Source organism: Helianthus annuus, chromosome 7 (assembly GCF_002127325.2).
Source record: "Helianthus annuus cultivar XRQ/B chromosome 7, HanXRQr2.0-SUNRISE, whole genome shotgun sequence".
In the NCBI taxonomy this organism is placed as follows: Eukaryota; Viridiplantae; Streptophyta; class Magnoliopsida; order Asterales; family Asteraceae; genus Helianthus; species Helianthus annuus.
The window spans coordinates 129,651,479-129,666,148 of NC_035439.2; the positions used below are offsets into that span (position 1 = coordinate 129,651,479).

A 14,670-nucleotide genomic window follows, 5' to 3' on the forward strand; every position below is an offset into this window, starting at 1 on the left:
CTTTTGATTATTCAAGGTTTGAGTTTCAAGATGAAACAAATTATATGTGTTCCATTGAGGGAGTACCTCAAAACATGACACGAAACGATATAATTGCGTTTATTTCGGTCAAAAGTGTTGAAGATAATAACACTTTGGCATCTGATGTTTAGACATCTTTAGTGTATCCGTTTTATTTTTATTTTATTATAAATGGTAGACTATCATTTGGGTTTATTTCACATAAACAAATGGTTTAATTATAATAAAAGATAAATATTTATTTTGGACTACTAATTTGTCAAAAGGATACACATTTTGGTACAAAGTGTAAAAAGTAATTTACACAAACACAACGAGCGGGTTGTGATCATGACTTATGTAATAAGTCACAAATCAAACATCAAATGCATAACGGCTTCGTAAGAAACGTGGTAAATGGTTTGAGATGAAATGCACGAAAACGAGATATGTCATCTAATGTTGAGAGCATCAACATGGAAATGCATATGTGAGTTTTTCATAGAATATAACATATGAAAGAATATATGTTATTATTGTAAATGATTTTAATAAATTTAGAAAATTTATTAATGGAAATTTACAATAGTGATGGACTTGTAGATGTTTCTACCACCATCAATGTTGTTTAAACTATGTAGAGGCTTGGTCCTCAATTTGGGAGAGTATCCCAATACATGGTATTAATGAAACAACAACGTAAATGTATATATCACTATAGGCATACGTGAATGCTTTGTTATTGAGAGTCAATCTAATTGGCTATATCTCAAGACTCAAGTGATTTTATACAAAGATTTTTCATCAAAGTGACTTGGATTAAGACTTATGTTTAAATCTTTAGGAAGTCAATAGTGAAGCCTTGGAGATAAAAAAAAAAGGCAAACGAGTTATGATCCTAATGGATGGAGTTAACTATGGTTTTGAGGCCTTCATAAAACCGATGGTTTTGGAATGGTGGAATAAAATTCCATTATTGTGTCTAAACTAAGAAAAGAATGTTTGGAAGAGATAGTGCGTTATCTCTTAAGGCTGTGAAGAATCAGAATGATGCATCTTCTGTTCACATGCTAGAGTATTGTGGTCTAAAGCATGCTAGACTAATACTTGTTAATTTATATGCTCGACGGAGATTAAATTAACTTTAAACATTCAAAATATGTAATGACACAAGAACGATTTTTGTGCTGAAACAAAACTATAAATATAACTTTATTTTAGTCCAAAAGGATAGTTAATTAAAATGCAAGCAATGTGGGGGAGGAACCATTTAAGAAACAAACCCTTTAGGGTATGAAGAAATGGTAGTTGAGAAGTTTTCTCAAACTCGAAATGAAAGGGAGAACCTTTCATCACCCCATTCGGATGCTATCCAAATTACACTTAAATGTGGGGGTGACTTGCATTTGAATGTGGAAATGGGAGTTGAGAAGTTTTCTCAAACTCGAAATGAAAGGGAGAACCTTTCATCGCCCCATTTGGATGCTATCCAATTACACTTAAATGTGGGGGTGACTTGCATATATTGCAAACGCATGACCAAGTGGAGTACACAATGGTTATATGGAGTCAATCGAGTAGATTGGACTCGAATGCCAATTGGTTAGATTCAAAATCCAGTAAGATGTCAGTCATAACACACCAAAGGCATGGTGAAAACGTGTCTAGCCATGAATTGAGTTTCATGTCATTCTAAAGACAAGTTACATAACTGGATCTAGGTTGAGATCACGAGTTATAAGTCTTATGAATCGACTAAAAGGCAAAAGTGACTAGTGAGTCAAGACACGTTAGAACAACTGATCTAAACTGAAAATTATTGTTGTTGACTTAGCAGAGTCAACAAATAATTTTGAATCCAACAACCAGTGGGTTGATAAGAGATCAAGTTGTGGAATGAGACTAAAGCCCATGGAAAAGGGACATGAGGGAAACCTAACCTAGCTGACTGGAGATCCCAAAATCTAGGTTCAATAGGACAACTTAATCATGAACCGAAGGGTAGTCACTGTGGGGGCATAGCTAATATATATGTTTATGTATAAGCTAGTGTATGTGTTCATATATCCCCCTAAAACTATAAAAGGGTGTTTAAATACGTCCTAGTCCATTCCTATAATATTCAGTGACATTGTTGTGAGGCTAAGCATAATATATGGCTAATTGATTTGTGGAAATCATAGTAAGACATAATGCTTTTAATGATTCAAAGGAATCACCTATGTGAGAGAGAAGTAGGGTCGCTTCGAATGGCATTGTGGGGTGCACAATCCTAGAGCTCTCGCAGAACCAGGCTAGTGTTCCAGGACCATAATAGGACACGATAATGAGGGGATGGCCCGGCTAGGGAAAGTATTGTGTGAATGTATATTGTCGTTTACACAAATGGGGGGTTGTTCAAGGATATCACATCTACAAAACCCTAGTAGACTAAGTGTGCTTCACAAAGGAAGGTTCAAAGGCAAAACCTACCTATCCTGCAATACTCTACTGTCGAGGTTTCATCGGGGAATTTTGTGTGTTTTAATCGATCACCATTCATGTGGGGGCTTGTTGGAAATTTTAGTTAAAATGAGTTTTCACTAAATATTTTGGACACCAATAATTATATTTATATATGTGTTGTATAAATAATAATTCGTGGGTTTGTGTTCTATGTTGTGAGAGCATCATAACAATGAATCAAACTATGTCCAAAATGGAGCTAAGATGAATAGAATATCGATGCTCGAAGTTGGTGATTGAAGTGAATATTTCTAAACTTTGGTGACTCTAGTATAAATTCATCTTTGTCATAAATTGTTGGTTTTATGACTTTTAATCTCTATTCAAAAGTCATGATGTAAGTTTCGTTATGTCTTATTTAATATGACATTAACATGTCATGAATGTAAATTACTCCTTTTGACTCATAATAAATTAGTAGACTCATAATGAAGGTTTTTATGGTTATAATTATCTTTAAATATGAAGTTTTAGTTTTGAGTATAAAAGAAACTCATGACTCATTGATGGATGAGAGAAAGAAAATAGGGAAAAATGAGATGAAAGAAATATACTAGAAAAAATTATGCACAAAGTTTTATAGAATTTAGAGAGGAGTACTCTCTAATTCTTCCACCATCACCAACTTATCTTTATTTTCCCACGTAAATTAGAACACGATGATACCCGGTGCTATCTCGGGCGCGAGTGCCATCTCCGGCAGTACACATACTGTTTTGGTTGTTGTACCCTGGGAGACAGAACCGTCTGGGAGGAGGCGCGGAATCTGTTTTAAGGGAAGCGTGTTGAACACGTGACTCAACCAAAACCCGTCAACATTTTTGCTTGTCTTGCAGCGGAGTTTCGATCTCGTAGGTGCGGTTGAAGTTTTCAAAGACAATGACTTTGAATCAAGATTGGTACAATTTAGTTGTATTTTATATTCGTTTATTTAGTTTTGTAACAGGTATTGTACTAGTCGAATTTCCCACAAATAACGAGAGTCTCATTATTATATTTATTTTATTAATATATTTTTTTTAATAAAACGTGAACCCAGTTCCTACATAAAGTGGTATACAATTCATTCATTCATTCATTCATATATGATATGATAATAGAAGAACCGAATGAACAGCTCTTCTTATATATTATTATTATTATTAATGAATAGTACTTTTGATATTATAATAAAATACATGTACGGTTCTGTTTGGTATCGGTACAAGAAGGTAAAAACTGGTATCAGCCTGGTATAGAAAACACCAAAAGTCGGTACCGAATTGATATTGAAAATCTTTTAGTTCCGGAATATTAGTACTGCTACCCGGTACCATTTGCTCATCCTTGATCACGGGTGTCGTAGATTTTCTTCAACTTTTAATGATTTCTTTTTGTAGTTTCAAGGGTAGGGATGAGCTCGGTGCTAACCGATACCAAATCGATACTGGTACCGAAAATACCGGTTACGGTACCGATATACGAAGGTAAAAATCGGTACCAGGAACGCCAAAAGTCGGTACCGAATTGGTACTTAACATCTTTCGGTTCGGGAAATTCGGTACCGGTACCCAGTATCGTTTGCTTATCTTTGACCACGAATTTCATACGAACAACATCATTACCATACAATTTATTTATTGATTCTCTTTCGGTTATCTTTTAGGTTTTTTCTACATTTTCTTTTTATCTTGTCAACGGTTACGTGCGCAACGCGCTCGTAGTGATTTCAAAACACTTGTAAACACAGACTAAATAATAAAAGAAGTTTGCCGCAACACGGCGACATCGATAAACCTAGTTATATTTATAAAAGGCTTCTAACCCAATATTTTAAGGCAATTTAAACAGCTCTCGAAATTTATAGCCTAGGGTCTATTTGGCATGGTTTAATGGAATGGTTAAGGGAATGAAATGGATTATTATCATTCCATAGTCGTGTTTGGTTACCATGTCGGAATGAAATGAATCATTACCTTTTGTTGTTTGGTAGGCGAGAAAAGACGAGGGAATAAAATCGGTGATGAGTGGCGGTGGTGGGTAAAGGTGGCAGTGGGTGGCAGTGGCGGTCTGGGGTGGCAGGTGATGGTGGTGGGGTGTCGATGGAGGGCGGTGGCGTAGACGGCGGGTGGAGAAATGACAATGGCAGTCGGTGGTAGCGGCAATGGTGGTGGGTGGTGGAGGTGGTCGGTGGCGGAGGGTGACAACGGTGGTGGCCGGCGACGATGGGTGGTGGTGGCGGTGGTCGGTGACGGAGGGTGACGACGACGACAACGACTAAGAGTGGCGGTGACAACGGGTATTGGACGGTATTGGTGATGAAGGGTGAGAGAGAGAATTAAATGAAAAAAAAAACAAGGGATGGATGAAATGAATTTAAGAGAATGAAATGTCTTGAGTAATGTGTGATTTCATTACCTTGACCAAACTAACCCATTTTTTTCATTCCCTCGCAATAGTTTATTCCATTCTGTCTCTCATTCCTGAATACCAAACAATATCTAAAATTTATCGCTTTAGAGCATTTGTAACTTGAGGGGCTTACGGACATGCCACCTCAGCGTTGTCGAACTATTGCCTCACGAAGTTCACCCCATCTCTCTCCCACATACCATACCCCTTTCTCTTTTCTCTCCTGTTAATGAAAACAACCCACCTCTATCATAGACGAAGGTTCACAATTCTTCATCTTTCTCCGTCATTTGCAACGACCCATTTTTTGCTCCACATTAGTGTCCATGAAGGATTGACCGATTACATTACCCTACATATACAATTACAAGTTGGGGGGAATAGTCCTGGCACTCCCCCATTGGACCAACCTTTTTTTAATTTAATTTTATTTCCAGTTTAAAATTACGCTTTCGTCCTTCGTTTAAAAAGACGTTTTTGCCCCCCAGCTCAAAATAAAATTATAATTTTGCCCCTATCTCAAAATTACGCTTTTGTCCTCAGTTCAAAACCTCATTTTTAATTTTGTTCTCAGTTTAAAATTACGGTTTTGCCCCAGTTCAAAATAAAATTTTGGTTTTCCCTCTACCTTAAAATTACGATTCTGCCCTCAGCTCAAAATTACGTTTTTGCCCACAGTTCAAAATAAAATTATGATCCCCCCCCCAAGCTCAAAATTATGATTTTGCTCTTAGTTTAAAATTATGATTTCGCCTCCAGCTCAAAATATAATTACGATTTTGCCCTCTATACAAACATATATGTTATGAGAGAGAAATATTTGGTTTATTGCCCCGCAACGCGGGCGGGGCAAAAACTATTTGCATATATTCCTAGTGGGCTACACTATAGGACCATGTTATCAGTTACAATCATAATGTTACGTGTTTTATATAAACAATATCACTTAGATTAAAATGTAGATATAATTAGAGTAAGGTTATTGTAAAAAAGGTTAAAAGTGTGAGAAGTGTGAGAAATATTATGGAGATGACATGCGTTCTAAATCTAAATTAATTCAAAAGGGTAAACAAGTAATTTTATCATTGATTTAATTAATTGATAACCTTCCATAACCGCCACCCTTATTTATAGGAATACATTTTTTTAAAGATCTCTATAAAACAATACAAATAACTCTATATAACACTACAACATTATATATAACACTGCAACTACCATTCAACACAGTAGTAATAAGTATATAACACTACAAAACATAAATCAACGATTCATAACACTGTAATAAGTATATAACACTACAAAACAATAACTTTTTTTTATAACTCTGTATAACACTACAACATTATATATAACACTGCAACCACCATTCAGCACTGTCATAAGTATATAACACCACAAAACACCATTCAACAGTTCATAACACTGTAACAAGTATATAACACCACAAAAACACCCTTCAACAGTTCATAAACACTGTAATAACTATATAACACTACAAAACAAGATATAACACTACAAATCACTATTAAAGATACTACGAAACACCATTCAATAGTTCCTAACACTGTAATAACTATATAACACTACAAAACAAGATATAACACTACAAATCACTATAAAACACTATGAATAGTATATAACACCATATTACCCTTTTATAACTCTGTATAACACTACAACCCCTTCGTTCCACTGACGGCACCAGCACTACCGCTCCGCCGTCGCTGTCATGGAGAGGTGGCGGGCGCCGCCTCTCTACAATCTCTCTCTCTACGGTCTTTCTTTCTCTCGCTCGAACCCAACCACCCGACACCACCTTGCCGGAACCCCTGCCCCTTCGGCGCCACTACCTGCGACAACCCATCTGACTGGCCATCAATGGATCTTTACAGATCTGGAGAAGAAGATGATACGGAGATGTAATGATTCACTAAATTGTAAGGACTTTGATTTACAGTTTCCCTTTTCAAATGGATATAAAGACTTTATTACCCTCTACAATTTTCAAATAAGTCTAAAATAATAAAACACAATTTACAATTTGGTCCCTATTAATCTTAAGATCTAATGGTGTAGATTCTTTCTTACACTTCTCACAAAAAACCTCTTTTTTTACAGGATCCTCTACCATACAGGTATAAAACTAAAACCGATCACAAAGTGTTTAAATATAAATTACCAACTTCTTTATCCATTAGTTCTTCTGCAAGGTGCTTAGTTAATATACATTCGTTCTATTTCCCTTTATTTTTTCAAATTTGTCACAAAACGTTTTTTATTTCTAACCCCAACACTTTCCCCTTTCAACTCTGGTCCCTTATAATTTTTATCATTTTACAAATTTTTTTGTTTTACATTTTGGTTTAAATTTTTCGAATTAACCCGCTACAACATTCATGTGTGATTCAACGTTTTTACGTCTTATTTTTTCTCGTTTAACTACCTCATTGTAACGCGCGGGTTGTAAGTTGACTTAGTTATTCTTTTCTATATTTTACGTTTGGGTCTATTTTTGCACATTAACACGCTGTAACAAGCCTGTATGAGTCAACATTTTTACGTCTAATGGTCCTACGGTATCAGTTACATAACGTGGAGGTTCTAAATACTAGTTTAAAAGAATGTCAAAAGTGTGATCTTTTGTAACAAATGCAAACTATTGGGGAGCAAAGTGAAACATCCATCACAGTTGTTAGGTTGGCAAGTCTACACACTTCTGGGGATCATCGAATCTTCTGGAACCTCTTCATCACTCCATCTTAAAACCCTACCAAACCCTCACTCTCTCTACGGTCTTTCTTTCTCTCGCTCGAACCCAACCACCCGACACCACCTTGCCGGAACCCCTGCCCCTTCGGCGCCACTACCTGCGACAACCCATCTGACTGGCCATCAATGGATCTTTACAGATCTGGAGAAGAAGATGATACGGAGATGTAATGATTCACGAAATTGTAAGGACTTTGATTTACAGTTTCCCTTTTCAAATGGATATAAAGACTTTATTACCCTCTACAATTTTCAAATAAGTCCAAAATAATAAAACACAATTTACAATTTGGTCCCTATTAATCTTAAGATCTAATGGTGTAGATTCTTTCTTACACTTCTCACAAAAAACCTCTTTTTTTACAGGATCCTCTACCATACAGGTATAAAACTAAAACCGATCACAAAGTGTTTAAATATAAATTACCAACTTCTTTATCCATTAGTTCTTCTGCAAGGTGCTTAGTTAATATACATTCGTTCTATTTCCCTTTAATTTTTCAAATTTGTCACAAAACGTTTATTATTTCTAACCCCAACACTTTCCCCTTTCAACTCTGGTCCCTTATAATTTTTATCATTTTACAAATTTTTTTGTTTTACATTTTGGTTTAAATTTTTCGAATTAACCCGCTACAACATTCATGTGTGATTCAACGTTTTTACGTCTTATTTTTTCTCGTTTAACTACCTCATTGTAACGCGCGGGTTGTAAGTTGACTTAGTTATTCTTTTCTATATTTTACGTTTGGGTCTATTTTTGCACATTAACACGCTGTAACAAGCCTGTATGAGTCAACATTTTTACGTCTAATGGTCCTACGGTATCAGTTACATAACGTGGAGGTTCTAAATACTAGTTTAAAAGAATGTCAAAAGTGTGATCTTTTGTAACAAATGCAAACTTTTGGGGAGCAAAGTGAAACATCCATCACAGTTGTTAGGTTGGCAAGTTTACACACTTCTGGGGATCATCGAATCTTCTGGAACCTCTTCATCACTCCATCTTAAAACCCTACCAAACCCTCACTCTCTCTACGGTCTTTCTTTCTCTCGCTCGAACCCAACCACCCGACACCACCTTGCCGGAACCCCTGCCCCTTCGGCGCCACTACCTGCGATAACCCATCTGACTGGCCATCAATGGATCTTTACAGATCTGGAGAAGAAGATGATACGGAGATGTAATGATTCACGAAATTGTAAGGACTTTGATTTACAGTTTCCCTTTTCAAATGGATATAAAGACTTTATTACCCTCTACAATTTTCAAATAAGTCCAAAATAATAAAACACAATTTACAATTTGGTCCCTATTAATCTTAAGATCTAATGGTGTAGATTCTTTCTTACACTTCTCACAAAAAAACCTCTTTTTTTACAGGATCCTCTACCATACAAGTATAAAACTAAAACCGATCACAAAGTGTTTAAATATAAATTACCAACTTCTTTATCCATTAGTTCTTCTGCAAGGTGCTTAGTTAATATACATTCGTTCTATTTCCCTTTATTTTTTCAAATTTGTCACAAAACGTTTATTATTTCTAACCCCAACACTTTCCCCTTTCAACTCTGGTCTCTTATAATTTTTATCATTTTACAAATTTTTTTGTTTTACATTTTGGTTTAAATTTTTCGAATTAACCCGCTACAACATTCATGTGTGATTCAACGTTTTTACGTCTTATTTTTTCTCGTTTAACTACCTCATTGTAACGCGCGGGTTGTAAGTTGACTTAGTTATTCTTTTCTATATTTTACGTTTGGGTCTATTTTTGCACATTAACACGCTGTAACAAGCCTGTATGAGTCAACATTTTTACGTCTAATGGTCCTACGGTATCAGTTACATAACGTGGAGGTTCTAAATACTAGTTTAAAAGAATGTCAAAAGTGTGATCTTTTGTAACAAATGCAAACTATTGGGGAGCAAAGTGAAACATCCATCACAGTTGTTAGGTTGGCCACTCTACACACTTCTGGGGATCATCGAATCTTCTGGAACCTCTTCATCACTCCATCTTAAAACCCTACCAAACCCTCACTCTCTGCAGCAACACGATCACAACAATCAGCAAACACTCTTCTCGAAGCATCTCCAATGGCCTCTGCTAATGCAATCTCTTCACCTTCCATCATCTACTCTCCAAAACAGGTACTTTTTTCAACTTTTCATCATCATCATCTGTTCGAGTAATATAATATCCTGTTGTTTCCTTATTGTTAACGCTGTTTATGTTGTTACAAGCAGGGAGGTTTGAGAAATGGTAATGGAGGTGTTAGCCAGTTGCGAACCGGTCAAACGGCTAAGCAATCGCAATCGAACCGGCGGTTTGCGGTTCGAGCTGCGGCTAAGGAGATCGCGTTTGACCAGAGTTCTAGAGCGGCTATGCAGGCTGGTATTGATAAGCTTGCGGATGCTGTTGGTCTTACTCTTGGTCCTAGAGGTATCACTTATCAGTTATTGTTATTGTTTTCACCTGTTTGTGAACGTACTTTGATTGTGGATTAGTTGTTGGTGTGATTAGTGAAGTTGATTGGACTTTAGGTTTTTAGGTGCTGGTTCTGGATTAGTTGTTGGTATGATTGATGAATTTGCTTGAACTTTATGCTTCATCTTTAGATTTTAGTAACTAATTCTGGATTAGTTGTTGGCATGATCATTGTTGTAAAAATTGGTATTAATCAGTAATCGGTGGTGTTGTTAAAATTGGGATTATTCGGCGATTAATTAGTAATCGGTAGTGTTGTTAAAATCGGGATTATTCGGTGATTAATCAGTAGTTTGTAGTTTACCAATTAAATTTCACCTAGTTGGACCTAAAAGGTAATTGGTCAAAGGCATTCAAAATCGGTCAAAATTTTGAAGTATTTGAAAATTTTTACTTATTAGGCTAGTGGGTATGGTGATGGACCATCGTTGGAGGATGATCCGTCACGTGGGCGCCACGTCATAGTCCTCCCAAGGATGGTCCATCCTCCAAAACTAGAAGGCATGGGAGGATGGTCCTAGTAATAGTCCTCCACCACTTTTATGTTTTTTTTTTATTTTTTTTAATCTTCAACTTTTTTTTAACATTTAACAAATAAAGTAACAAAATATTTTCATTAATATTAAAAAACATTACATAAACTTAAAAAAAATAAATTTAAAAAAAAAAACATAAACTTAAAAAATAGATGAGCTTTTATAAAAAGGGAAGAGGGTTTATAAAATGTGAGAGAGATGTGAGATTGTAGTGGGTGAAAAGTTGTGAAAAAATGAGTAAAAGAGGTGAGTATTTATAAAAATGGAAGTGAAATGGGGGAGAATTTAAAAAATAGCCGTTATTTTTCAATTAATAATTATCAAATTGTTTTTTTTTAACGGTCATATTTGAAATGGGCCCCACCTTTCTTGGACCGTCGCAAACGGCGAGAAAGGGACGGAGAAGCCGGGACGTGTGGGGGGGGGGGGGGGCGGCACGGTGTTCACACCGGCACCGATCCAAGACGGTAGGGGGACGGACCCCATACCGTGTAGCCTTAATATTAATACAGTCGGATTAATAAGTTTGAAGAATTATAGATAAAATTTTAAAAGTTTTGTATATATTTGTGTAAGTTTGAAAAATTATATATAAAATTCCAGTATGGTTAATCCCTATATATTCTGATTAATCGCTAGTTGGTACCCCACAGCCTGACTTGCTCCTAGCGGTTTTTTACAACCATGGGCATGACTAGTGAATTTGCCTAAACTTTAGGTTTTTAAGCACTAATTTTGGATTAGTTGTTCGCATGATTAGTGAATTTGCTTGAACTTTAGGTATTTAGGCACTAATACTGGATTAGTTAGTGGCATGTTGCAACCTGCTATGTGTTCTGTAGATTAGCAAAATTAGGCCCTGTTTTAGACCTTAATCTCTTTTTCTTCGTTTTTAGTAATAATTAATAATTAATTAATTATAGATTTGTGATTTTGTCCCTGAAGTTCTAATTATCTTGTTATATAGACTTTACTCTATTATTTAGTTATGTTATCGTAACTGATCAATAATATCACTTTTTGCATTTGCCATTGTTTACATACAGGGAGGAATGTTGTGTTGGACGAATATGGTGCCCCCAAGGTGGTTAACGATGGTGTTACAATTGCCCGAGCAATCGAGTTACCCGATCCCATGCAAAACGCCGGTGCTGCACTTATCAGAGAGGTTCGAGCCTAATTCTTTCACAACCACTTAAATAATTTAGCGGTTGACTGACAATTCTTCATGTGGCTATCATTTCGGTTACTTGAACTGCACAGGTTGCAAGCAAAACCAATGACTCAGCCGGTGACGGCACAACAACCGCATCCGTTCTTGCTCGTGAAATCATTAAACTTGGTCTGTTAAGTGTAACATCCGGTGCGAACCCGGTTTCAGTTAAAAAAGGTATTGACAAGACGGTTGCTTTTTTGATTGAGGAGCTGGAAAAGAGAGCTAGACCCGTTAAAGGCCGTGATGATATCAAAGGTAGTAAACGTTAATACGTTATCTCTTGTTGTAATAATCCAAGTTTCGGTGTACGTTTTCCGTTTTTCTGATGGAATATATATATATTTTGTAGCCATTGCGGCAATTTCTGCTGGAAATGATAACATTATTGGAACCATGATTGCTGATGCTATCGACAAGGTGGGATCGGACGGTGTGTTATCCATCGAATCATCGTCTTCGTTCGAGACAACCGTTGACGTTGAAGAAGGAATGGAGGTTTGTTAAATGTTAATCATCATTTTGTCCTAATTTTTTAGTTAATCATTATAATCATCGTTTTCTTTTACAGATTGATAGAGGATATATCTCCCCGCAATTTGTCACCAACTCCGAGAAATTATTAGTCGAGTTCGAGAATGCTAGAGTGCTCGTCACCGACCAAAAGATATCTTCTATTAAAGACATTATTCCTTTACTGGAAAAGATCACTCAGTTAAGAGCTCCGTTGCTGATTATTGCGGAGGATGTTAGTGGGGAAGCATTGGCTACTCTCGTTGTGAACAAATTACGCGGTATCCTTAACGTTGCTGCTATTAAAGCACCGGGTTTCGGTGAGAGAAGAAAAGCCCTTCTTCAAGATATTGCTATTATGACAGGTACCTTTAGTGTTGCTTTCATCTAGGCCTGTAAATGAATCGAACGAACACGAACATATAATCAAACACATTTTTGTTCATGTTCGTTTGTTAAGAAAATGGGCATGTTCGTGGTCGTTTATGTTGGTTCGTTTAAAACCTAAACGAACAATTAACGATGTAAACGAACATAAACAAACAAAGTTAAACGAACATGGTTTAACAAATAATAAGCAACACAAATGAACATAATTGAACAAACATAAATGAACATAATTGACTAAGCGTAAACGAACATAAAGTATTTTTTTATATAATTAGGATTAATTACTTGCCTAATTATCAATTAGTTATATTTATACAAGTAGTTAGAAAGTTACTTTTATGTATAATATACATATAAATATAACTACTCATGTATTTAAATTGAAATGAACATAAACAAATATAAATAAACGAACATAAATGAACAAACATAAACGGCCGTTCACAATATAAATTAACGAGCAAAATGTGTGTTCATGTTCGTTTAATTAAATTAACGAACTTTCCGCCGAACAAGTTCACGAACAGTTCATGAATGTTCAGTTCGTTTACAGGCCTGCTACCATCAATGCACATTGTCAAAGATATAATGAGTAGCTGTTCACATCCCGATATTTTAAACTTTTTTAAATTCTAACAGGAGCCGAATACCAAGCGAAAGACATGGGTCTGCTGGTTGAAAACACATCCGTCGAGCAGCTCGGTACCGCCAGAAAAATCACAATCAGCAAAGACTCAACCACCATCATCGCCGACGCTGCATCAAAAGACGAAATCCAGTCTAGAATCGCGCAGATCAAGAAAGAACTTTCCGAGACAGATTCTGTCTACGACTCCGAGAAACTCGCCGAACGAATCGCCAAGCTGTCAGGCGGTGTTGCCGTTATAAAGGTCGGTGCCGCAACCGAAACTGAATTAGAAGACCGCAAGCTTCGTATCGAGGATGCGAAAAACGCAACATTTGCCGCCATAGAAGAAGGCATAGTACCCGGTGGTGGCGCGGCACTTGTCCATTTATCGGCATTAGTTCCTGCTATTAAAGACAGGCTTGATGACGCGGATGAACAAATAGGTGCGGATATTATTCAAAAGGCGTTGGTGGCACCGGCGTCGTTGATAGCGCAAAATGCGGGAATCGAGGGTGAGGTGGTTGTGGAGAAGGTGAAGGCGAGCGAATGGGAGATGGGGTACAATGCAATGGCGGATAAGTATGAGAATATGGTGGAGGCTGGAGTTATTGATCCCGCGAAGGTGACGAGATGTGCGTTGCAGAACTCGGCTTCCGTTGCGGGAATGGTGTTGACCACGCAGGCTATTGTGGTTGAGAAGCCGAAAGCTAAGGCACCTGTGGCTGCGGCACCCCAAGGTCTCACTGTATGATTAACAAGACTTTTGATTTGGTTTAATTGGAGCTTGTTTTGCAAATTTTTAAGGAATAAATATGTTGAGGTGATTTAGTGTAGAACTGATATGTCCGTTTTTGTACTAAATTGAGATATGTCATCGTTTAATATGGTTTAAAATTTAATGAGGTTATGGGGTCACAAATACATAAATTTCTTAAGAGTTGTATACAAGCTTTATTTAAGTATTTCAACTTATCAGTATTTTTAATCGTCCTAAAAATAGCTTTTTAGTAACATTTCTTTATGATTTATTTAGCAAGGACTAGAAAGTTTTATTAGAGAGATTTTAAATATGGTTAAACCAATACTAGTCAATGATGAAAGTATGTAGTTTTCTTTGTGAACCTCAAATAAATTTATTTTGTTAGAACTTAAAACCGCTGGTACACATCAACACATTTTTTTTGTAATTTGTACATTTGATCTATTCCCCGTCCACTGGATGTTCGT

The 14,670-nt window shown here is 36.5% G+C and overlaps 1 protein-coding gene across 1 annotated transcript; it reads left to right on the top strand.

The window, feature by feature from the left end:
- The first annotated feature begins 9,617 nt into the window (after window positions 1–9,617).
- Window positions 9,618–14,362, top strand: LOC110878694 (ruBisCO large subunit-binding protein subunit alpha). The gene is made up of 7 exons (XM_022127047.2): window positions 9,618–9,826; window positions 9,923–10,118; window positions 11,746–11,867; window positions 11,963–12,170; window positions 12,265–12,410; window positions 12,484–12,790; window positions 13,455–14,362. Exons 1-7 carry the CDS (start codon window positions 9,773–9,775, stop codon window positions 14,192–14,194), a joined length of 1,773 nt encoding a protein of 590 aa, XP_021982739.1. The 5' UTR covers window positions 9,618–9,772; the 3' UTR covers window positions 14,195–14,362.
- The last annotated feature ends 308 nt before the right edge of the window (window positions 14,363–14,670 follow it).